The sequence below is a fragment of the Saimiri boliviensis genome, chromosome 12 (assembly GCF_048565385.1).
Source record: "Saimiri boliviensis isolate mSaiBol1 chromosome 12, mSaiBol1.pri, whole genome shotgun sequence".
Classification (NCBI taxonomy): Eukaryota; Metazoa; Chordata; class Mammalia; order Primates; family Cebidae; genus Saimiri; species Saimiri boliviensis.
The window spans coordinates 81,063,503-81,088,050 of NC_133460.1; the positions used below are offsets into that span (position 1 = coordinate 81,063,503).

Consider the following 24,548-nt stretch of genomic DNA (forward strand, 5'->3'; position numbering starts at 1 on the left):
CTACCAAGCACCTACTGTGTGAGTCACTCAGAGAATGGATTTAGCACTGGGGGGCTATGGGGAATGGGGAGTGACTGCTAAGGGCATGGGTCTTCTTTGGGAGTATGTCTAGAATTGGTGGTGGTGACACAACTCTGTGAGCATGCTAAAAACCACTGACTGGTATACTTTAAATCGTGAATTGCATGGTCCGGAAATTATATCTGAATGAATATATATATATATATATATATATATATATATATATACTTTTTTAGATGGAGTCTCACTTTGTTGCCCAGGCTGGAGTACAGTGGCACAATCGCAGTTCACTGCAACCTCCGCCTCCCTGGTTCTTGCAATTCTCCTGCCTCAGCCTCCTGAGTGTCTGGGGCTACAGGCGCACGCTGCCATGTGCAGCTAATTTTTTGTATTTTAGTAGAGATGGGGTTTCACCATGTTGCCCAGGCTGGTCTCGAACTCCTGAGCTCAGGCAATCCTCCCGCCTTGGCCTCCCAAAGTGCTGGGATTACAGGTGTGAGCCATCACCCCTGGCATATCTGAATATTTTTTAAAAGTCCATTTAACAGGTATGTCACGGGTACTCTGAGTGCCAGTGCTATGTTAGGCAGTGGACAAGCCACTCGAGGCTGTGAGCAGATGAGGTTAGGGGAGGGGTAAAGGCCACTGTGGGCATCTCCTAACGGCCAGCTGTGTTGTACATGTTTTGGAGCAACATGGGGGTATAGGTTGCTAAATTCCTCTGCTTCCTACCGATTCTGACCACCTGCAGCCTTTTGGATTTGAGAAGCTTAATATTAAGTAAGATGAGATGAAACTCCTGCCAAGTATTTGGCAAGAAAAAAATCCACCAGAAGCCTCTAAATTTTCAGTAATGGTTTCTCTGGCATGGCCAATTAGTGTCAAGCCATTTTTGGAAAATGACAGGCGAGCCTGGGGAAGTCCGGGTTACCAATGAGGACACGGAGCAATTAGACAGTCACAAAAGGAATTCCTTCTGAGCCTAGCCCAAGTTTCAAATCCAAGTTTCTCCTTTTAAAGCCCAGCTGTCACAGCCGCTGAGGTCTGTTTCCAGAAGACAGGGGGACTTTCACTGCATCTCCTCCCAGGGACCTAAGCAGATGAGATGAACCACCCACCACCCAAGGGCCATTAGACAGCCGGCCTCTGCTCAGTACTCCACAGGAGGCAGGAATTGCAGCCTCTGGTGTATTTTACTGCCTTGGCAAAACTTGGTAGAACAAATGACAAATTATTCCTAAGCGCTCTCCCCAAATCACTTTGTCATCTTAACTAGAATCCTCCACCCTAACTGATGTCTCAGTGTTCTCATCTTCACCATAATGGTTCTCATAAAAGCTCCTGTTTTACTATGTCTATGCCAGACACTGTCCCACGCAGTTTACATGGATCATCTCATTTCATCCCCGATACTCTCTGAATTAGATACTATCATTAATCCCATTTCACAGACGTGAAAACCGAGGGTCAGAGAATTTGTCTTAAATCTGTAAGAGTAAGATTTGAACCGGAGCAGTCTGAGGCCTTCATCATTGGTATCACCTTCTTCATCATCACCACCACTACCATCAAAACAAACAAACAAAAAACCACTTCACTGACCGAGGTGCAATTCTGAACATGTAGAATTTTGGATAACTAGACATCGTATCTACTCTCTAGTAATGTAGATGTCATCGCCATTCACCAGTTTGGAGACAGACAAATAGGAATGAAGATTAGAGCCTCAAACCATAAAGCAATTCTGTGGAAATGCCAGCCTTGGCTGTTTGACTCACTCCATCATTTCTGCTCATTTGAGAGGCTGCCCCTGGCTAGGGAGCCTGAGTAGTGGGGCCACACGACAGGGATTGGCCAGCCTGGCCTTTCTGAACTTCCCTCCCCATTTAAGGGAAAGGGGGAAAAAGGGCTTTTGTGTGCATTGTGGTGATACCGAATGCCCAAAGACAGTTCTGCATACAAAAGTGCATTGTTAGAGTAATTCCTCTAACAGAAATAATGGAGGGAATCCAATTTACAGGACAGAATTTAAGATCACTGAATGAGTTCTCTCTGCAGCCAACTTTCTCCCTGCTTTAGGTGCAATATCTATCATAAGGGACCCCAAAACTGCTAAACCAATTTGATATCTTTAACCAGCCGTGAAATATTCTCCATCAACTTTTCCCTTTAATCACTATGTGAAAACCTGGGTCTTGAAAAATAGCCTCCTTCCAAGGAAACTAAGCAGGCTGGAGAGAAACTGGACTAGAGAAAACGTGTCAGATTCCTGCACTGAAATCCGGTTCCTGGATTTAGAGGAGGAGTTTAATAAGGATATCAAGAAGAGGAAATGCAGATGAGGACACTACAAGTGGGCTCCATGGGGAGTCATAAAGGGTTCATTCATAAAAAGTTATGCGTCCATTATGCCTGGATTTTCACACACGGCCCTGGGAAAAAATGCGATGCACAGTTTTCAGAGCAAGATGCATACTTTCACAATCCGCCCTAATCCGCTCTCCCTCCTGCCAAAGGGGCATTGACCTGCCTCCTCCCAGCAGATTTCATGGCACTGACCCCTCCCAGGGACCAGCTCTGCCGACACAATGCACTTGTTCCAAACACAAAAGCTCACTAACAACTGCATTTGGAAACATCAGAGCAGGCCAAATAGTTGGCAAAAGAGAACTGCAAATGAAGAACGACGGTTACAGGCGCTGGCACTCTGCACACACACACACACACACACACACACACACAAAATAAAAGTGGGTAAGATATGAGCCCAAAAAAAAGAACTCAAAACAAACAACAACAACAACAACAAAACATCACTACCACCAACGAACGGCAAAAGTCCCATTTCATTAATGAAATGTAGCCAGAGATACCAGGATCTGTAATGAGAAAATTCTTGTTTCAAGTTCAAGAAAAAGGAACTCCTGGAAATCTCTCTGCCCATGCCCATTCTTAGGAACGTGCCTTGGCCCGCTCTGGGGGACTTCAGTAACAGAGAGCTTCCTCCTCTTAAGCCTTTAAATCTATCCCATTCCTGGAAGGCAGGAGGTAGAGAGTTGCCAGATTCGCAAACGAAACTCAAGGAAGCCCAGTACATTTGAATTTCAGATAAACAGCAAATCATGTATTTTATCTGGCACCTGCTGAGAGGTTCAGCAGCCACCGCTCCCCTTCACCAGGACGTCAGAATTCTGGTCTGATCTCAGCCACTAGCTGGCTGAGCGGCCTTAGAGTTAGTCCACACTTGGGGAGCTTGGTTTTCTCATGAAAGTGTGGGATTAAGTGACTGTAAGGTCTCTGCCAGGTTGTGGGGTCTGTGATCCAATGTGCTCATGAAACTCCTCCCACATAGCTCTTTTTATTATTTTGTTATAGAATGATACCTGAAGGTGTTCTTATAAAAGATTCAAACAATGGAGAAGTATACAAAACAAATCCTGAAGCTGCCCACTACGCCCACGCTTCCCTCCTCAGAGGTAATCACCTTCAGCACTTAGATGGGCATACTTGTGGTAGTGGGCATACTTTCCACGTATGTGGTAGTAGATTTGGGCACATGCCCTTTTATATAAAGGTAAATAGGATCATTCTCTGACCCAGCTTGTGGGGATTCCAATTCGGTGGTCTCCCAGGAATCTGTATTCACAGAAATCTTCCCAGGAAGTTCTGACGTCCAGCCAAATTTGGAAACCTTTGCTACTGGGAACCCAGCCCTCTGTCTTTTGCCACATGCAAACAGTGCTACCTGTAAAGCCAGACACTCCTTCCGGCTGCTGGAGAGTAACATGCCTGCTCATGGGAGGCAGGGAACAGAAATCCAAGGAAGGCAGGCTCTGCCTTGCCATTGCGGGGCGGACCCCACTGGTCCTGCAGTATACATGCTTCTGTCCTCTGTCCATGCTTGGCCTGGGGATCACTTCCTTGGCTTGTCTGCCTGGACAGCTGACTACCTGATTGACTCCTCTTAATGGTGGTAGCCTGGGACCCCTCAGTCACACAAAAGATTAGTGTCTGCCAGGCTACCTTGAGTCCAGCCAGCCCCTCTGTCCAGGCCTCTTCTCATCTATCCCAGCGTTGGCTCCCCAGAATCCTGCGTGAAGTCAGGGCTCGGTCTCGCAGTGACACCCCCCAGTTTAGCCCTCTCCCTTCTTTGCCGTCTCCATCTCAGCCAACCACCCAACACCAGCTCGCTCTCAGGTGCATCAGCTGCACCATAACAAGTTGTTTCTGCTCATGTGAATATGTGCTAGGGACAAAGTTCTCACTGAGCGCTTAGGCTTGTCCAAGCTGGAGTCTACCCTACAGACTCCTCTAAGAGTGAGGACAACCCACTCTCAGCCAAGACCCTCCCATCTGGCTCCTGGTCACTTCTGTCTCTCTCTAGCTCCACCACGGCTGCCATTCCCAGGCTGAATGAGTCCCAGTGTCCACTCCCGAGACACTGGAGTCATGGGCCATCTAGACAAGGCTACCCTCCCCTGTCATCCATGAGAGATCTCTCTGGGGTGAACTAATCTTTCTTGTTACACTACCTGCCCACTGTGTCTCACTCAAAGCTCCAAGCTAACTTTCCATGCCCTATTCATGCCCTATTCATCTCACAAAAACAATCCATGCTCATCATAGAAAAATTGGAAACTATAGCTAAACCAAGAACAACAGAATACATTTTAAAAACACTCTATCATCCTGAAATAACCAGTGTGTTATTTAGGTGTATTTATAGTTTTACTTGAGATTTATATTGTACATCATAAAGTAATGTCTTCTAGTTCAATTCAGCCTGTATGCAGGCTTTAAGTAATTTCATTTGGAATAATTTTGAACAGGATACTTGGTGTTCAGTTCACCACACTCCCCTTACCACTCTTTAGTTTATTACACCAATCCCAGCTCCTTCATTTTTGCATTATCCTTTAAGGCGTCTACATTTGCAATGCCTGCATTATATATACTTAATACATAAATGTATTTTGCCATTAAAGTGGAATCCTACTGCTTATTCTATTTTTGTAACATACTTTTTTGTGTGTAACGCAGTCACCTCCAACTTCATTTTTAATGGCCGGGGAGTTTTCCATGGAAAAGATGGATCATAATTTGTTCAGCCAAACCTTACTGTTGAACATTTAAATTGCAATTTTTCCTGCTTCAGTGAACATCCCTGCAGCTAGAGCTTTGCACACTTCCTTAATTAGTTCCCTAGGATAAATTCCAAAAAGTGGAATTGCTGGGTCAAAGGGTATTTGCAGTTTTAAAAGCTTTTAACATGTGTGGCTAAATGGAGTGCTCAGAGTTTTACAATGACAGAGGCCCTTGAGAGCTTCCTGTGACCGTTGTCAAGGTGGACCTTCCAAACATTAACAGCATCCCAGGGAACATCCGATCACGCCTCTCTTAATGTTGTCTAAAGTCAACTTACCCAAAAGGGGGGCTTTCCTCCAGTAACCATCCCGGACCTCCACGTAATCGTACCAGCACAGCCGGCTTTTAAACAAATCCATGTATGTGAAGTTTAAGACGATCTGTAAAGAATTACCATAAAGTGAGTCTTGGCAGCAAAGCCTGAGGAGTCTGGGAAGACATCTTGCATACCGGTGTTCTCACGTTACCCTTTAGCATGCAGAACTCTCAGACCACAGTAGGAGTGTTGTCTCAAAAGCACGCTCACAGGAAACATTAGGACATTAAATAATAAACCTCAGGCAGGATGGGGAGTAAACAGAAGGAGATGGGTCCTTCGGTTCTGTCTGGGGAATCACTTGAGCTTTTGAAGTCACTAGGTGGTTTACAGAAAGCGAGATGCATTAAAAAGACTGGCCAGTGGAGACTGGGATTTGGAAGGAGGTAAAGGGTCAGTGAAGTTCAGAGATACAAGAAGATCTTATAACATCATCAATCATTCCAAAGGGTCTAGGGTCAGCCTGAGTGCATCTAAACATCTCCGTGATCAATGTCCCCTCAGCCATGACCTCACTCTGCTGAGGTGTGTCTAATGACCTTCCTACAGTTCATTCATTCATTCCTTCATTCACTCCACCATTGTTTGTTGATCACCTTCTGAGTGCCAGTCTGTGCTGGCCAGTTGAGATAGAAAGATCAGTAAGACACTGTCTTTGCCTTTGGGGAGCCCAGAGAAGTGGGGAAAGGCAGATAGGCAAAGCCAACGGGAACACTATGGTCATGAGGAGCATCTTGGCAGCCCTGAGGACACCCCGGAGGTCAGGCAGTGGATGGTCCCATGGCCAAACAGCTATTTAGTAGGGGGAAGGGAAGGGCTGGGTGGTCCCGCTGGCTGGGCCTCAGCACACAGGTGCTGTACGCATGAACTGGCTCTGGTCCCCTGCAGCCCACCAGCTCAGGGTTCCCCTGGCAGATGGCCCAGAGCAGAGTTCAGGTTGCCCCTGCCTCTTCACCCGCATGCAAACTCCACTAAACCAGGTGCCTGTGGCTCCCACTGTCCTGAGGTGCGGTGGCTTGTCTGGGCCAGGCTCACCTTTCCTCAAGCCCCACACACCTCTGCCCCATCACATCTCCACTCTTCTTGCTCTCCAGTCCTGCCCCAGCCCCTGCATCCCGACTGGATTCCTTTTCCAACCGCGGGGGACCTTGCTCTAAGCAGTTCCTCTCTCTCCAGCATCTCTACTTGCTGCTTCTCCAGTAACCACTTCTTTATATTCAAACAGTCCCAGGAGCCCTCTAGCTCTAAGTAAACCCTGGGGCCGGAGGGCTTCCTCAAAGGTCCTCATTCCCTCCCCGCCAAATCTGAAGGACTGCTACTCTTCCTTGTGCCCCATGGCCCCTCTGCCCTGAGCTTGTCCTTTCTGGTTTTCACCACACTGCTCCCCACTGTTCTTGCTCCTCTGCCCTTCCAGCTCCCACTAGGTGAGAGCACCTCCAAACAAAAGAGCATTTCCTTTCCAGCCTCTTCCACTGTAGGAGACGCCATCGCCCTGCTGGCCAAGGAGCCGAGCTTTGGAATTATGTTTCCTTCACGCTGACAGCTGATCCCCATATCTGTTCAGCCTCTATGCTGCAGCTCTTTTTCTTTTAAGATATCTGCATCCCTCCCCTCCAACCTCATCTCGTTCCCCCTACCTCACCCGCTCCTGGATTGCTCCCGCAGGATTCCTGGACTCCTCCCTGCTGTGCCCCCGTTTGTTCTACCCACTAGGGATTCTAGATCAATCTTCCACTCATTATCTCATATTGACCAAACCCCTCAGGAAACCTCAGTGGCTCCCTGTGCCCCCATCTCATGAATTAAATTCTGCTTCCTTTCCACGCCACTAGAGCTTGTCCTGTGCAACCCATCTCCCAGTGCTCCCTAATAGTTCCATGTCAAGGAAGCCCTCCCCAGGCCTGCTCAAGTGTCCCCCTCCTTGAGCCTGCATCTGATCGCCCCATGAACACTATTGATCTTTGCCTCTTTGGAACGCCCCACCCTCTGTCTTATAAAGATCCTAGAGCAGGTGTCTTTAGATCTGCCTAGATCTGCATTTGCTTCTCAGCTCCATCTACTAGCTCTGGAGTCTTGGGGAAATACTTCCCCTCTAGTTTCCTCATCTGTAACACAATGCACATCACTGGGCTGTTGAGGGGACTGTGTGAGAAACCATGTACAGAGTGTACATTGCTATGCTATGCCTGGTACATCATAGGCACTTCATAAATGGCAACTTAAAACACCAGGTAGGCCACACTGAGTGTATACTTAGCGTACCACAACTAACACTAACCACTCCCCGCGGGGTTCCCATCTTGATTAGTGTTGAGTGCCCGTCCCTTCCCTTGGGCCCATCCCACCCAGTGTTCAGGTCTCAGGACAAATCACATCTTCTTCCACAAAGCCCTGTGATCTCCTAGGAAATGAAGAGTCAGTACCAGGAAAAAACAGGTCAGCTCACCTTCTGTCATAGTGTGTGTGTGTGTGTGTGTGTGTGTGCGCGCGCGCATGCGTGTGCATGTGTGTGCCCGTGTGTGTGCATACATGGGTGTGCACATGTGCATGTATGTGTGTGCATGCATGTGTGTGTGCATGTGTGCTTGCGTGCACGTATGTGTATGCATGCTGTCACTCCTCTTTCAAACGAGACTAGTGTTTTTCAACCCTACTTGCACATTAGAATCACCTTTGAAGCTTTAAAAAAAGCTCATACCAAGCAAACACCCTTCCTTTCATTAAATCAGATTTAATGGGAGTGGGTGGGGGGGACCCAAACTAAACAGTGTCTCTCAAAGACAGGGGTGTGCCTTAGACTTCTGTCAAATCCCACACCGTGCTCATATTCAGGTGGTACAGCTTAGTAGCACCTGTAAGCTGGCTGCACAATAATTCTTTAGTCTTCGCTTTCCTAAAATTACAGAGAGGAAATGTTAGTACAACTTCCCTGGTAACACATTCATGATCTGAATGAATGGGGTAATTATTCAGACTAATTATTTTAAGTATGTTAGTGAACCATAAAGACCATAGGGGAAAGAGGTGGTGAACAAAAGGTGATACTCGAATCAATCAAGTTTGCTAATTACTAGCAGCTCTGGGGAAGGCTGGGTGAAGCAGAAATGGAAATAATTGGTGCAGAAATTTCAATGATGTATATTCTCTCTGTCCCCAGTTAGCACTAATAATTAAGGTTTGGGGAAGTTTACACAGTTCAAACATATCACAGAGCCTCGGCTGTGCAGGGCAATTCAATAATTTGGAAATTATCAGGCCTCTTCCTCTTCCCCCTTTCTACTTCCCTCCCTCCTGTTAGAACCTCCAGCAGGCACGTGGATTTCACATCCACCCACAGCAGACAGGTCTAAGGTCTCAGATACAAGATGGCAGCTATACTTAACGTCTTAAATGCTTAGAGCCAAAGGAAGGATGCATACGTGTGTGCACACATGCATTCATGTATGTATATAAATGCATGTTCAAATGTCTATCTGCTAGCCTGATGTGTAATAATATAAGATGATTGTTGGCTGGGTGCAGTGGCTTGCACCTGTAATCCCAGTACTTTGGGAGGCTGAGGCAGACAGATCACCTGAGGTCAGGAGTTCAAGACCAGCCTGAACAACATGGAGAAATTCCATCTCTACTAAAAATACAAAATTAGCCAGGCGTAGTGGTGCATGCCTGTAATCCCAGCTACTTGGGAGGCTGAAGCAGGAGAATCACTTGAACCAGGAGGCAGAGGTTGCAGTGAGCTGAATGTGCCATTGCACGCCAGCCTGGGTGACAAGAGTGAAACTCTGTCTCAAAAAAAAAAAGATGATGGTTAAGCATTCAGGATCTCAGAGTCCAGTTGCCTGTGTTCAAATCCCAGCTCTGCAACAAACTTAGAAGCCTTGGGCAAGTCCAATTCCTGACCTGTAAATAAGTATGGTAACAGCACCTTTTTCATGAAGTTGATGTGAGGACTAAATTAGATGACCCACATAACATGCTAAGGATAGTGTCCAGTCCCTAGAAGGTGCTCACAATGGTTCCTATCCACTTGTCTCTAGTTAGCACATTATGCTTAACTTGACATTTTAATGGACATTTTTAAAAAAGTTATACATTAGAAATACCTGAAGGTTGGCTACAGGTGCCTGAAAAGTTCCAGCATACCCCACTGCCACCCCTAGCTGCAGGTTTTTCACTCAGCCCCTCATCTATCCACACATCCATTCAACAAATACTCATCATGTGACCAGTCTGTGCCATAGACTGTGTGGGGTGCTCAATCTCCAACCTTAATGAGCTTAAGATTTAGAATTGGGACAAATAAACCAGTAGTGACAATACCGTGAGACAACAGGTATGATTGTAGAAATCTCTGGGGACATTGGAAGTATCCCCTAACCTAGACCTAGGGAACAGACGAGGTTTCTCAAAGATAGTTGCATTTAGTCTGAGACACCTTGAAGAACACTCAGATTTGCAGAGACAGGAGCAAAAAGATAAACTTTGGAGTGCAAAACCTCAGTTCCCAGTTCCTAGTTCTATATCTTGCCTTGAATTTTGGCACTTTTCTTAATGTTCAAGCCTCAAATTCCTCATCCATATAATGGATATAAGAGTATGCGCCCTGCAGTAGGGTTGAAAACATAGTACCCTTGGACCAGAGTAAAAGAGATCCTTGCCATGGACTCAGCTCTAGAGGGTCATGGAATCTGCAAGACCAAAGGAATATGTCCACCCAGAACTTGCCCAGCTCCTATGCCATACTCCAAGGACCCAGAAATTCCTTGTCCACACAGCTCTGAGCCCACTGCCAAGGCATTCAAGGACCTCTGCCCTGGATCCGTCTTCTTGAATGTAGACTACACGTCTGGTCAGCCCATCCTGTGGGAGGGGCAGCCAAAAAGTGGCTGTTTGCAAAAGAGGAGTGGAAGATGCTTGGGGAAGTGGGGCTGGGGTGTAAACAGGGGTGTTCTTTAAGCCCCAAACAGTGAAATGAAGGCTTGGGGGAAGAAAAGCCAGCTGTGGGCTCCTCATGTCGCCATCTTCCAGAGCAGCAATCCGAGGTGTCATGGAATTCTAAATTCCAGGACATTATAATGGTATATTTATTAAGGTTGGGGGGGAACTGTGAGCTTGATTTGTAACTCAAATTAGGACATGCCAGCCTTCATTTGTATGGATGAGACTGGTTAAGTCCAGAAATAACGAATGTACAGCAAGCAGCACCATGCCTGCCACATGGTAGGTGCTCATAACCAAACAGCTGTTAGTTTTACTATTAACAATAAGAATTCCTCCCACCTCACCCAACTCAAGGAATGCCATCCATTTGCTAAGGGGGTTTCACACCTACCTTTTCCCCTGGGGTGACTGAGATCCTCCAGACGCAGTGGGAGTAAGATGGGTACCCTTTTGGGAAACCAGGTGCAGAAAAGTTTCCCGTTGTGTCCTGCAGGGTCTCCCCACATGCTGCACAAGCAAAATCACAACTGTGATGTGACATATGCACCACTCCCCACCCAAGCAGCTCCCGCACGGGGCCGTGGAGCAAACATACCCCTTTACCAGCCAAGCCCTCCAATAGGGTGGTGAGAAGCGTAGCAAGCAGATTGATGTTTTCTGGCTAACAGAAGCACCAGTGGGATCTGGGAGCCAAAAAGGAATGCCCAGGAATTTCTTCTGAGGCTCTCAGTACTGAGCATGGCCTAGAGCTCATGAATCTCAGCTCTCTGGCCAGCCGTGTGGCTTGAGCAAGTTTCCTACCCTTGCTGGGCCTTAGTTTTCGTATCTGTAAAATGGGCAGGACCTACCTGAGAGGGTTAGCGAAATTGTGTGCATTGTATGGAATGAATCAACTCAGGGCTTGGCACATAGTGAGTAGTGAGTGCCTCATAGATAACAGCCTTTATTATTGCTTATAGTAATATCGGTGGCAGACAGAACATGAAAGTGCAAGTGGATAAGACAAAAAGAAAAAATATGCTTTGAAACTTAAGTCAGCTGTTAGTTTGACTCTTTCCTCTTCTTTTTCTGCTACTCATTCTGAAAGAACTATCCAGCAGTCAAGAAAACAAAAAAATGCAGAGGCATAGGGAGCTGGAATCTTCTCTAGTGGGCTATTCTGCCCTTGAATGTTTGAGGGTTGGCTGGTTAGGAGTCTAGAATCTAGTCTTTATGTATGTGAGCAATATTTCCCCTAATCTGTCCTCAAAAAAGAAGGCCACCTGTATGAATCCCTGGAAACTACAGGTTTTGTATTTCTGTAATGCCTGGAGGTCAGATTCCAAAGGCAAGGACACTGGCTTGCCGAGAGCCCCTCCTCTTATGTGGCCAACCCTAACATGCAGGGATCCAGCATCCTTAAGCTTCTTATCCTTACATGAAAGTCAACCTCTGCATGGCGACTGCCTGAGCTTTCAGTTACTACTCAAAACTACTGGGAACTCCAAATGCCTGCAGGAAGGAATATGTGGAGAACCACCATTATTGGCCTCAGGAAATCCTGGATATCAGGGCTTCAATATCACATTACTGAGCAACTGCCAGGCATCATGAGGATTATGCCTGGCAGTCAACACCCCCGAGGGTTACATGGAAATTATTTTAGGATAATCATCAACATTCTGCAAGAACAGATACATTACTGTGTGGCTCCATGGTATTTTGCCATGAATCCTTTTGGGAAATAAGCAGCATGAACGTTATAACTGAATAAATACGATGGCATTTCCCAGGGAATGCTATAAGGTTTCCTGTTGAATTCAGCAAGGTTATATGATATGTGTGTCTTATACTTCAGCCCTAACACGCCCTCAGATGACTAATAGCTGCATGAACACATTTTCTAGAGTTTCTTAAGGAAGCAAGCCATACATAGCCCTTTGCATGCCCTGGGATTCTGCTTAGTAAGGTAATGTGACAGCCCAGATTTTCTAAGATGGTCCTCACTTCAAATATTTCATCCCATGATCAAAACTCTCTGCCTGGTTTGGGGGTTTGGGAAAGGGTGTGTGTAATGGAACTTCCTTCTACCGTCCTAAAACCACTGAAATGGATTCTGACCCATCAGTGGTAAAAACTTGGCTGCCATAACCAATGCTTTACATTGAAGCTCAAGAGCTGAAAGGGGCCTAGGAGCTCAGTGTGTGTATGATGATGCTGCTGAAACCAGGAGGATGGAAGACAAACAGGGCAAATTCAAGGGGAAGGGACGCTTTCCAATGGGCCGAGGAACAGACATTTGTTCCAATCCCAGTGGATTGTCCCGTCTTCAGTGGCAGACTCCTGGGCACTGAGCAGCACCTTGGATGGCTAGGAAAGCCCCAAGACCAAAGCAACAACCTGGCTGAGAGCACTGAGACTCCCTCCACCTTGTAGCATTTGGGAAACTCACCCCATCCTCCCGAAAGCATTCTCCCTCACTCTTTATCTTCCTCCAAAATCCTGCTCGGTTCTTATTTTTCCACATCCTCTAGCTCCATGCAAAGGAGAGGTGCTACCTCCGTTCTGCGGCGCACACTGCCGGGCACCCGTTTACTGTTGTTCTGCTATGCTTCTTCCCCTTCTGGACACAAACGCTTTGCTAGAGAAGCCTAACGCCTCTCACAAAATCACCTGTGGACTCTAAGACCTGTTATTCTCTTCAGTGCCTGCCACCGTGTCACCGTTTCACCTTTCTACACTGCCTAGCACCTCCTACCAGAAGGACACCAGAAGTTAAAGCTGCCAAGGAATAGTTTCTTTAGGACCCCGAATTGTTTTCCCAGCACAGGGGCCGTGCTTTGGAGATGCTAGGGAGGTGCTGGCAGTCCCCCCGGCTCATAGTCACCTGGGCATTTGTACAGCTTCCGGGCTTGAGCTATGTCTCCCTGACTGAGCCGCACGCGCTGGCCAATGGTTGGCCTGACGCCATTGTCATCTCGACGGGGGAGGATGGTGTCTAAGAAAACTCCTCTACAGGAAGGGGAAAAAAAGAGAGAGAGAAAGAAAAGTTAAGGCCATCAGGCTGTCCATACTGGGATTTCCAGTCTTCATTCCCTTGCCCATAACCCCATCAGCATTCCTGCCCCTTGGCCTGCCTCTCCCGGGCTGGCATGACTGAAGCGGTTTCCTTCACTCGAGCTGGCATTTTCCTATTCTATCTCATCAGCTGCCTACTCACTTTCCAGTGGGAAGAGGATTCTGCCAAATGTAATTATATGCCCTAGCGCAGTAGCCCAGGGGCTTCCTTAGGGATGTGTACTGAGCATTTCCATGAAGCCCCGGCAGGTCCAGGCCCCAGAGCCACCATGCTGCACATCTGCAGGGAGCTCCATTCAGAAAGATCATGGTGTGAGTGGCGCCCCCTGCAGTGGTGCATTGGGAAGTACTATGCGTAGCTAAGTTGTGGAGCTACCCTAGGGAGAGCTTGGGAATTGGTACAATGCGAGACTCTTGGGGGCTGGTCAGCAAATGCAGGTTGATGAGTTGCTGGTCAGAGTTGGGAGGCCCTGCTGGTAAGAGGGGAAATCAGATGGAAAACGAGATAAATGCAGAGAACAAGAAGTAGTCAAAAGAGCCCTGAACTAGAGATTTCTATACGAGGTCTGTGTGTGCATGGACAAGACCCTTCCCTTCTCTGAGCCTCTCTAAGCCTCAGTTTATCCCACTAAACGGCAAGAAATTTGCTGAGATGGTCATGGCAGCACCTCCTACTTGACTGAAATCTAAAATGGCAGCTTCATTTCTAAACCAGACAAGTAGAAACCAGGATGCCAGCTAAGCGCTGGCCCTGCTGTGGGCATGGTTTACACCCTGCCTGCTGCCATGCCTGCGGCCAGCTCTGAGCCTCCTCCTCTGCTTCCAGCCCCTCTATCTGGGGACTCTCCTGGATGTTAGGCCTCCTCCAGTCACCATCTTGTTTTTTCCTTCTCTTCTTAACTAAGTTTCTAGAAAGTATTGTCTCCATTCCCCGACTGCTCGCCTTTCATTCATTCCTCAATCGGATGGTGGTATGACCCCATCAGCAATGGTCACCACTCATCTGCCAATAGACACCTTCCAATCTCTGTCTGCCCTCTCTCCAGCACTGGGACCTGCGATGCCCCCTCCCTCCTCACTGTCTTCTCTCTGGGTCCAGGCCGCGGCTCTCTCTGAGCAGTGTGACAAGAATCCCTTCTGCTTCCCCCTTCGATGATGCCCCTCAGGTTTCTGCCTTCTCCCTCCCTCCTCTCTCTCCATGTTCCATCTGCTCCTATAGCTTTTAACCATCACCTGCAAGCTCACAGCGACTCCTCTGTTTCCAGCCCAGGATCCTCTGCTGAGTCCCCTGGTAACACCTCCCCTGGGATGTCCTATGGGCCTCTTATATCCAACATGCTCAAAACCAAATTGATCAGACTGGACAAGGAAAATGTGGCACATATACACCACGGAATACTAAGTAGCCATAAAAAATGATGTGTTTGTGTCCTTTGTAGGGACATGGATGAATCTGGAAACCATCATTCTCAGCAAACTGACACAAGAACAGAAAATCAAACACTGCATGTTCTCACTCATAGGTGGGTGTTGAACAATGAGAACACATGGACACAGGGAGGGGAGCATCTCACATTGGGGTCTGTTGTGGGGGAATAGGGGAGGGACAGCAGGGGGAAGGGAGGTTGGCGAGGTATAACATGGGGAGAAATGCCAGATATAGGTGACGGGAAGATGGAGGCAGCAAACCACCTTGCCATGTATGTACCTATGCAACAATCCTGCATGATCTGCACGTGTACCCCAGAACCTAAGGTGCAAGTATATATATATGCCAAATTGATCACAGTTCCATCCTTCTCCTGCTCACTCCATGATCCTTGTCTCCTGGGCCTGAATCTGAAGTCATTCTCAGCTCCTCCCTCTCCCTCACATTCTCCTCCCAAACCAGGAGTCAGGTCTTGTCCACTGCACCTTCTTTGCACTCAATCGAACTCACTCCTGCTCCTTGTTCCCAGACCACTGCCACAGCTCAAGTGATCAGCAGCCTCTTCCTGAACTCTTTCCAGTAGCTTCTTAACCAGCTTCCCTCCATGTAGACACAGCCACTTCTACTCTTCTGCTCCCCTCAGCCACAACGCTGCAATGGAATCATCCCAAAAATGCAAGGGGAGGCATGTGCCTCCTTTGCTTAGAGCCCTTCACCAACTTCCAGTCACCACTTGGATCTCTAGATTGTTTGCTCACTGACTTCCACCTTCCTCTGCAGTCTGACTCATTATTTTAAGCAACACTAAGCTCCTTGTAGGCCCCAAATATGCCCTCACACATGCTATCTTCTCCCTAGGCTGCCCATGCCCTGTATTTTTTTGTCTACTTGCAAACTCCTATTCATTGTCCGAAACCCCATCCGACGTCTTTCTCTATTAAAAGTCTTCCCCAGGCCTTTTCTACTCCTCCCATCTGGAGTTTATCATCTCCTACTCTGGGTCTCAGTCATTTGTGTAGCCTCTTCTTATCATACTATATTGTCTTTTTTAAAGAGTGGTGGTATTTGTCTTCTTTGCTAAATGTAAGTTCCTCAAGCAGAGAGACTGGGTGTTTTATCTCTGTCCTTAGAAACTACAACATTAGCAGGCCTCGAAAAATGTATCTTGAATTAAATTATGCAATCAGGATAAGGCACTGTCTTCAAAAAAACTTTGCAAAAAAGTGATTTACATCCAAAACGGAATGCAAAAATGTACATATGTCACCTAGCTATTAGCTGTGCACGCTCTCGCTCTTTCTCTCTCTGTCTCTTTCAAGCACTGTTTCTGTTTCCCTAAATTCTGCACGACCTTAGAAAATACCTATTACCTCTTGTTTTTCCTGGTTACATCACTTTATCATCTTTGTTTCTCTATAGAATTTTTTTTAAAAAATCAGATTTCAAGCTCACTTTCCAACCTTAGCAGGTGGGAATCTAGATCATCTGCTGATTTCCTTTTTAGCATCTCTGTACCCAACATATAACCCCTGACCTGCCTCATCTCTGGGTCTGGACTCCTATAGAGAAACTTAAGCGGAATCCTTGGCCTCCCTCACTGACTTTACCACATTTTAAACCACATGTGATAACCCCGTGGAAAATCCAAAATTCAATCATCAGCTACTCCAAAAACAGGCACTGCTGCCCTAATGAAAAACGTCATTTTGTGAATATTTTCTTGGTTCCCTTGCAGACAGGAATTCTGCAGTGCAAGCACAAGGGTCACCACAGTCTCTAAGTACCTCACGCTACCTGGCCGCACCGTGTAGACGACTTCGCCAGTGGGCCTGCTGTATAGAAGCCATGTTCTTGCACTCACTCATCATTCATAGGACTTTCTGATGTGCCAGGCCCTGCACTGGGCACTCTCCCTGCACCATCTCATTTCATCTTCATAACACCCTAGCAGTCAGGTGCCATGATCATGAGAACTCTCACTCCACAAGGGAGAAGACTGAGCCTGCAGAGCTGGTGGCTTTCCCGGGGCACAGAGCTAGTCATGGAGAGGCAGGCCGGGAGCTCACCTCTGGCAATCCTCCTCCTTCCAGCCAGTGTTTCCTGCTGCCCAATGAACAGTAGGCCTTACAATGCATTAAATTACACAGCTAAGAACGTTGCCGACTTCAAAAACCAAAACATCAGGGACAACATTGGCTCCCACTCAGACTGCTCTTTGCTGCTGGACGTCCTCCCTTGCCAGCAAGAGCTGCCAGCTCTGGAAGATGTTTACTACAAGAGCCGTCCCCTGTGTAAACCACAGTGGTGACGTTCCTCCCCTCTTTCATGTAGGACAACTCTTAGCATTGACATTCTGCTAAACTAAGACAGAGCTCAGCAGATGCCTCAGGGAATAAAACTGTCAGCTCTGAGTTCTGAAACAAAGAGGCCCCTGTACAAGAGAGCTGTCTCCTCATCTCCTGGACCTTTGCCCAGCAAAACCTCCAAAGACACCGCTCCCCACAGCCTGGGTCCAACCAAGGGGGAGGGGAGAAGAACTGCAATAAACTAGAGGGAATAAAGTTGGAAGGAGACAGCTCAATAGTAAAGAGACACAAAGATTGAGTTTCCCATCAGCAGGGCACAGCATTTGCCCGCCTCCCCAAAATAAGCATATGTTCTACAGGCTGTATTCTGCTCATTTGCAGAATCCAAGATGAGGTACTGGCCAGCTGAAGGGTCTTTGTGACCAGGAGTAATGACATGGAGTTGGGAGTGGGGAAACCATTGACAAAATGCCAACAGAAAAGCCCCCAGTAAAAAAAACACTGAACAAAATTGTTTTCTGAAAATCCGTGCAAAAAGTTGGCAGAAAGGACGATGCAGTTATCCATCTGCAACAAAACAGATTTGCTGAAACCATTCTGAACTCTGGGGCACAGGTGAGAAGGTAGCACTGGCAGATTGTTAAAATAAAAAGTCACTCGTCCTAATGGCTGCATCCTACTGCAACCTGAAGCTGCCATACCTCCTAGTAAGAGGCAGAGTCTATTCCTTCATTCACTTGAGTCTGGGGCTGGCCTTGTGGCTTGCTTTGACCAATAAATGTGGCAGAAGTGATGTCATGCAAGTTCCAGAGCTGGGGCCTTAAGAGGCTTGTGGCTTCCCCGCTTGCCCTCTTGGAACCTGAGTCCCCATGCAGCGAAAAGCCTGGTCTAGCCTACTGGAGGATGAGAGGCCACATGAAGAACCAAGGGACTCCTGAAGAGAACTGAGGGGCATGAACAGGCAGCACCACGTGCCAGGCATGTGACGGGTCATCCTGGACTCCCCAGCCCAGCTGAGCTGTCAGACGACTGTTGCCGTGGGTTACCCCGGGAAAGACCAGAGAAGAACAAGCCTGACTAACCCACAGAATCATGAAAAGTAATAAACTGCTGTTTTAAGTCACTAAGCTTGTGGTCAACTATTCTGCAGCCATAGCTAAAGTAACAGTAGCAGGAGGGGCCGCCTGCCCTCGGGGAGCTGCTCTGCTGCTAGCTGCCCATCCTCCTGTGTGCTGCTCCTGCTGATCTCCCTCCTAGAGCTTCTGGGTCTTTTGATGAGAAATTTTTATTTCATGGGTTTGGCCCATGGATTTCTACCAGTCTGTGCTGATGACTCACACTGACAATAGCATTAGAAATGGTTATCCCCTGAGGGACAGAAGGCATGGCATTATGAGTTAGTGATCTTAGAAATATATATATATATATATATATGTATATTAAAAAGAAAGACAAGACAAGAAGTGCTGGTGCTGAAGATCCTCTGCCTCCTCTGCCTGCATCCTGTCCTGGCCTCTGGCTCAGGAGCTTGTGCAGTGCCTGGCACAGAGCAGGCAGGAGAAGGCAGTGCAGCTCCTACAACCCACAAATGCCCTACGTGGTACAGACTTAGAGATTCTCCTTAATAAAGTGACCATCGCACTGGTGAGCACATGGAAAGAATGAGCATAATGGACACTTCTACCCTCACCTATTCCCCAACATTGCAGGTACCCTGACCCCTTTGAACTCACTCATTAATTTATTCATTTAGCAAATATCTGTTGGATGCCTACTAGGTGCCAGGCACCATGTTGGGTGCTGGGGACTAGAAGAGAATGAGATAGTCTCTCTTCTCAAGGATCTCAGTCTACTGCCAGAGAAGGGAATACAACAGAAAAATATGAATAGATAAATTAATAATTATTAATAGATAAAAAGCAATATGAAGAGTTATGGCAGCTACAGAAATAAGACCCAAGGTGCAAGCTTCTTCCTTGGGTCAACTTGACATAGATTCTCTGACAAAATTGACACTTGGTGTCTCGTAGCAGCCTGTAACTCCTGGATGATGGGGTGGGCCCCTGGGTATACGCTGCCCCATTTCCCAAACAGGTGAATCAGCCCACCCCAAGACCCAAGCATCACACCCCTTGGATAGTTGCACACTGCACTGGCTTCCTGAGATTCCCTGCACACAGCTCAGGGTGGATCCCTCAATGTCTCAGTTTCCTAATCTGGAAGAGGAGGCCCTTCCAGCTTCAGATTTCCTGTATGGCAGTATATGAGATCATATCTGTCAACCCCTCACCCATCTGCATCTGAGATTGAGAAATTGCAACATGAAAGGTTGGAGCTGGAAGGGGCTCAGAGAACATCTAGTCCAACCCTCTCACAAGGAAACAAAGGCCCGTGGAGGTGGAGATTTAACCATCACACAGCTGCCCCTAATTACTGTCTGCCTCCCTCAAAGGTAAGAGTCACAGGAGAACTAGGACCAGGACTAGAACTGGTGTCTGGTTCTGAGTTTGGTTGTCTCTTCATCGCACCATGTTTCTTCTAGTATCTTTGGAAAAGAGCCAGGAGATGGGCAAAGAGGCCAGGAAGACTTAATTTCACGCCACTCCCAAGTGCTGTCGAAGATGTCAGCTTCAACATAACTCCACCCATCAGAGCTCACATCCGGGTGCAGGATAGAGATCATGACTAAAGCAGCTGTGTGGCCTCAGGAACAGTGCCCCCTGAGAACTTGGGATGCTAAGATTTAGAGGATTTCTCCCACAATCCTATCAACGAATTCATCAACAGGATGCTTTCAGCAGCCTCACCCAAGCACCAAGGAGCTCTTGGCAAACAGTTTTCCTTTCACTCCCGAGAGCCATATGTTTTCTGAACAAATGGTTTCCTTTCTTCTTTATGGACATGGAGACTCACAGAATGGATTATTTCCCTCTTTGCTGTGACTACTAGGAAGCACAGGGCAGGATTTGCTGCCAACCCCAACCAAGTGTACCTACCCTCACAGCATATACTCTGAGCACTAAACTGATTCTGGGCCTCGACTTAGCTTTCTAGCCTGATTTTTCACCTCCTCCTTTCTCCCAGTTTTCTCACCTGTGATTTATCTTTGTTATCCCATGTGTACATTGGAAGTCACCACAGATCCTTTTGGGGGAATGATGAAATAAACAAAGAAGCAAGCAAACATCTGGTTTTAACAAGAGATTGAAGAGAAAGTACCAAGAGAGAAAATACTTGTTCTGTGTGTCTCCTTTCACTAAGGGTAGAAAGACCTATAAAACTGGGACAAGTAAGGAAAAACTTCTACACACAAAGCACTTTCATGGTCTAGAAGCAGGGACAATACTGAAAAACTCTACCGTCTGCTGGGCAAGCACATCAGAACGGCTCATCAGAACAGACCCTGTCTATGCCGGCCATAAATAAAACACCCAGCCCTACTTGAATAGGCAGCTTCCATCCTCTGTGACATGCAGGTGGGAACCTGGGTCTTTGCTCTCACTCCAGTCCTCAGCTACCTGTGCATCTGAGAGCTGGCTGGAGCCTCACTGTCTTCGCCTCTAAAATGAATCGATGATTTACAGCCCTCTAGCCCCGACACCGCCTAATTTTCAATAAACCAAACCTCTGCTAAGGAGAACTGCTGAGTACCACCATCCTTCTACAAAAGACTCCCCCGACCCATTAGAAATTTTACACAGAGCCTCTAAGTTATTATCCCAGCCAACCTCTCGATAATTTCCCTTTTCCAGTTTGCTGCTTGTGACATTAGGGCATGATGGAATGCCAGCTTCACAATGGGATTCAATCTTATTAACAGGAACCTGATTAGATTATATTTCACTGCGGCCCAGAGGCCACTGTATTTCAAGGACAGACAGGCCAGCCGTGCTAGGAGCATGCAGAGACCCACTCTCCACAGACCTCCAGGAATGCAACCCAAGCCTGCGCAGGCACAGTAAAACACAGACGAGGCAGAAACATAGATTCCGACCTTGAGAAGGTGTTCCGGGCGTAGTGCATGATGCTGTCAAAGTCGTATGTCTCTCCCAGAGAGCTCACTTCCCCAGCTTCCATTTTTAAGAAATTATACTCCTGACCTGTGACACAACACTCTGTTAAGGCCTTTGAAAACCAAGTCGGGCACCTGAAAGGAGGCAGAGGAAGGAGAAGGAGGGCCCATAGCAGCTTCCCAGGGCTCTCTTGGCCCACTCAGTCAAATCACAGGGTTTGTAGTGGTCCTTGTTGTTTTTAATAATTGGAAATTTGAAACTTCCAGCAAGCCCTGTGTTCTCCCAATTCCACCACCCAAGACCCATCCCCAAATGCCACTCTAAACTCTTTAAGTTTGCAGACAGATTATCAATTTGCTTACCCACCACAAAAAAATAAAAATAAAAAACTCTAACTGGCAATTTGAAGAAACAAACAAACAAAAAAAGAATCAGAGAGTTAAGGTCAATCCTAAATAACTCACAATTCAGGTTCTCTAAAGCATTTGTAAAGCAATCATATTCTTCAACTAGCTATTTTCATGTTCAATATCAACTTCTATATAAAATTATTTGATATCAGGAAGTATTTCTTTAAAATCTAGACACTTTATCTGCCTTGGGGCAGAATGTTTCTAGTCAGAAACACTGTTTTTACATGTGTTCATGTCCTAATTGTATTTCAGTTTCAAAAAATATGTTGCCTAAGTCAGTACAAATGACTCACAAAAGCAGCCAGGAGAACTCTTTTTTTGGCTTATCAGTTCTGATGCTACAACAGTGTTCTGGTCAACTGTGTTCCTTTCAGGAAATGGAGTTAGATTTCACTGTCCTTTAAAATATGGAAAATCATTTTGCTTCTGCTCCAACCTACAAGCTATGGCAGGTGACCCCCCAGGAAGCCACAGATGGACAGTGGTCACACTGGTGACAGGGGCCTGCACAACAGGGTCACTGCTCCATATTTAGCATTAGCATAGCTCAGCTCCCAGCCAGCCCTCTCCTTCCCTCCTCCCTGCTGGCCGTGAGGATGCTACCTTCCCGACTCCACACAGGCCTCCTTACCTGGCTGGATGTTTTCCCTGATGATGGTGACATGTTGGTCTCTGTCTGGCCGGGTGTGTTCATGCCAGAACCCAACCACATGGCCTAGCTCGTGAGCCACAATGCCAAACTTGTCACAGTTCTTCCCAATGGATATGGCCTGTGGGCCTCCTCCTCGGCGCCCAACATAGGAACAACAGCTGGACAATTGTGGGAATACCCAGGTCAGCAGGTCAGAAGACATCAAGAGCAAGAGGCAAGTCCCCCTCCCACTCTGTGTGTGTGTGTGTGTGTGTGTGTGTGTGTGTGTGTGCATGTGTGCATGTAAAATAAACAATTTCAGGCCAGGTGTGGTGGTTAACACCTGTAATTCCAGAACTTTGGGAGGCTGAGTCGAACAGATCACCTGACGGCAGGAGTTCGAGACCAGCCTGGCCAACGTGGTGAAACCCTGTTTTTACTGAAAATACAAAAAACAATGGCCAGGTGCATGTGGCGTATGCCTCTAATCCCAGCTACCTGTGAGGCTGAGGCAGAAGAATCGCTTGAACCTGGGAAGCAGAGGTTGCAGTGAGCCAAGATGGTGCCACTGCCCTCCAGCCTGGGCAACAAGGGCAAAACCTCCATCTCAAAAGAGAAAAAAAAAAAACAACAACAAAATTTCAGAGGTGAAAGTGCTCTCATTGTCTGAATTCCTCCCAATGACCCAATGCAGAAATTCCCTCCAAAAATGATTCTTGACCTTTTTGTGATTATGGGTCTTCCTGAAAAGCTGAAAAAATATATGGCCTCTCTTCCCGAAATAAAGTGCATACCATATCCCACCCCTCTACCCGCAAGGTGCTGGAGTCCCTGCTGGGCCATTTTTAATGAAAAGGAGAAGAGACGGGGGACGGAGGCAGATGAGTGTCTATCATGCATGCAACGTGGTATCATCGTCAGAGGAGGCTTAGAGATGACTCCTTTTCGGGCACAGTCATTTTTTTCAAATAATATTTATATACATTTTTGTATACTAAAATTTATTTCATCAGTCTTCTATTGATGTACATCTAGGCTTTAACTCCAGTTTTTGCTGTTTTAACAAGGCCTCAGGGGAGAGAGTGACCAGCAAAACAAACAAAAACGACAACAAATGAAACAAAGAAGTGGTAGGGTAAATTTCTACCAATGGGATGAATGGGTAAGAGCCTATGTGCATTTGAGATGTTGACAGATACTGTCAAACTGTACTCCCAAAACGTTGTCTGTTTATGTATTCACTAATAATATATTAAAAGGCCCTTTCTCTTTACCTAAAAGAAAAGAAATCAGTCTATCGAAGAGATATCCGCACGCTCTCATTTGTTGCAGCACTGTTCACAGCTAAGATCTGGAAGCAACCTCAGTGTCCATCAGCAGTTGAATGGACAAGGAAAATCCGGTACCTCTACACAATGTAGTACTATTCAGACATAAAAAAAAATGAGATCTGTCGTTTGCAACCATAGGAATAGAACCGGAGACCATTGTGTTAAGTGAAATAAGCCAGGCACAGAAAGACAAACGTCATGTGTTCTCACTCATTTGTGGAAGCTGAAAATGAAAGCAACTGAACTCATGCAGATAGAGACTGGAAGGATGGTTACTACAGGCTGGAAGGGTAGTAGGGGACTGGTGGGGAAGGTGGAGATGGTTAAAAAAAAATGAGCACAAAAAAATGAAGGCATAAAGAAGATATACTGTTTGATCACGAAACGGGGTGACTATAGTCAATAATAACTTAATTGTACACTTAAAAATAACTAAAAGAGTGTAATCGGATGGTTTGTAACACAAAGAATAAATGCTTGAGGGGATGGATACCCCATTCTCCATGAAGTGATTATTTCACATTGCATGCCTGTATCAAAACATCGCAGGTACCCCACAAATATATACACCTACTATGTACCCACAAGAGCTTAAAAAAAATGTTTAAGTCCTGTTTCCCCACATCCTGGCCAACTCTGGTTTTATCAAACTATTGTTGCCAATTGGATAGTAAAAGATGGTATTTCACTGCATTGAGCCTGGATAGTTTTGCACAGATTTTGCGTGACATTTGTTTGTTTGTTTTTCCTGTGAACTATGTGATCACCTCTTACCTCTGTTTTCTTTTGGGTTGTCCGTTTTTTTATGATTGATGTTTAAGAACCCTTTGTAAATTAGGGAAACTTGTAGTCAAGAGTGTTGCAAGTATTTTGCTCACTTTGTTATTTCTCATTTGACTTTGTTTTTGTTTATGTATTGTTTTCGTTTTGCCATATAAATGTTTT

The 24,548-nt window shown here is 46.5% G+C and overlaps 1 protein-coding gene across 1 annotated transcript in view; it reads right to left on the reverse strand.

Moving 5' to 3' along the window:
- The window catches only part of TLL2 (tolloid like 2), a 150,118-nt gene that overhangs the window by 34,848 nt on the left and 90,722 nt on the right, over window positions 1-24,548 (reverse strand). The window contains exons 6-10 of the mRNA XM_003922346.3: window positions 22,273-22,451; window positions 21,210-21,315; window positions 13,290-13,414; window positions 10,815-10,930; window positions 5,444-5,546 (exon numbers count right to left, since the gene is read on the reverse strand). Of these exons, the coding sequence (XP_003922395.1) occupies window positions 5,444-5,546; window positions 10,815-10,930; window positions 13,290-13,414; window positions 21,210-21,315; window positions 22,273-22,451 (629 nt within the window). The remainder of the gene's footprint in view (window positions 1-5,443; window positions 5,547-10,814; window positions 10,931-13,289; window positions 13,415-21,209; window positions 21,316-22,272; window positions 22,452-24,548) is intronic.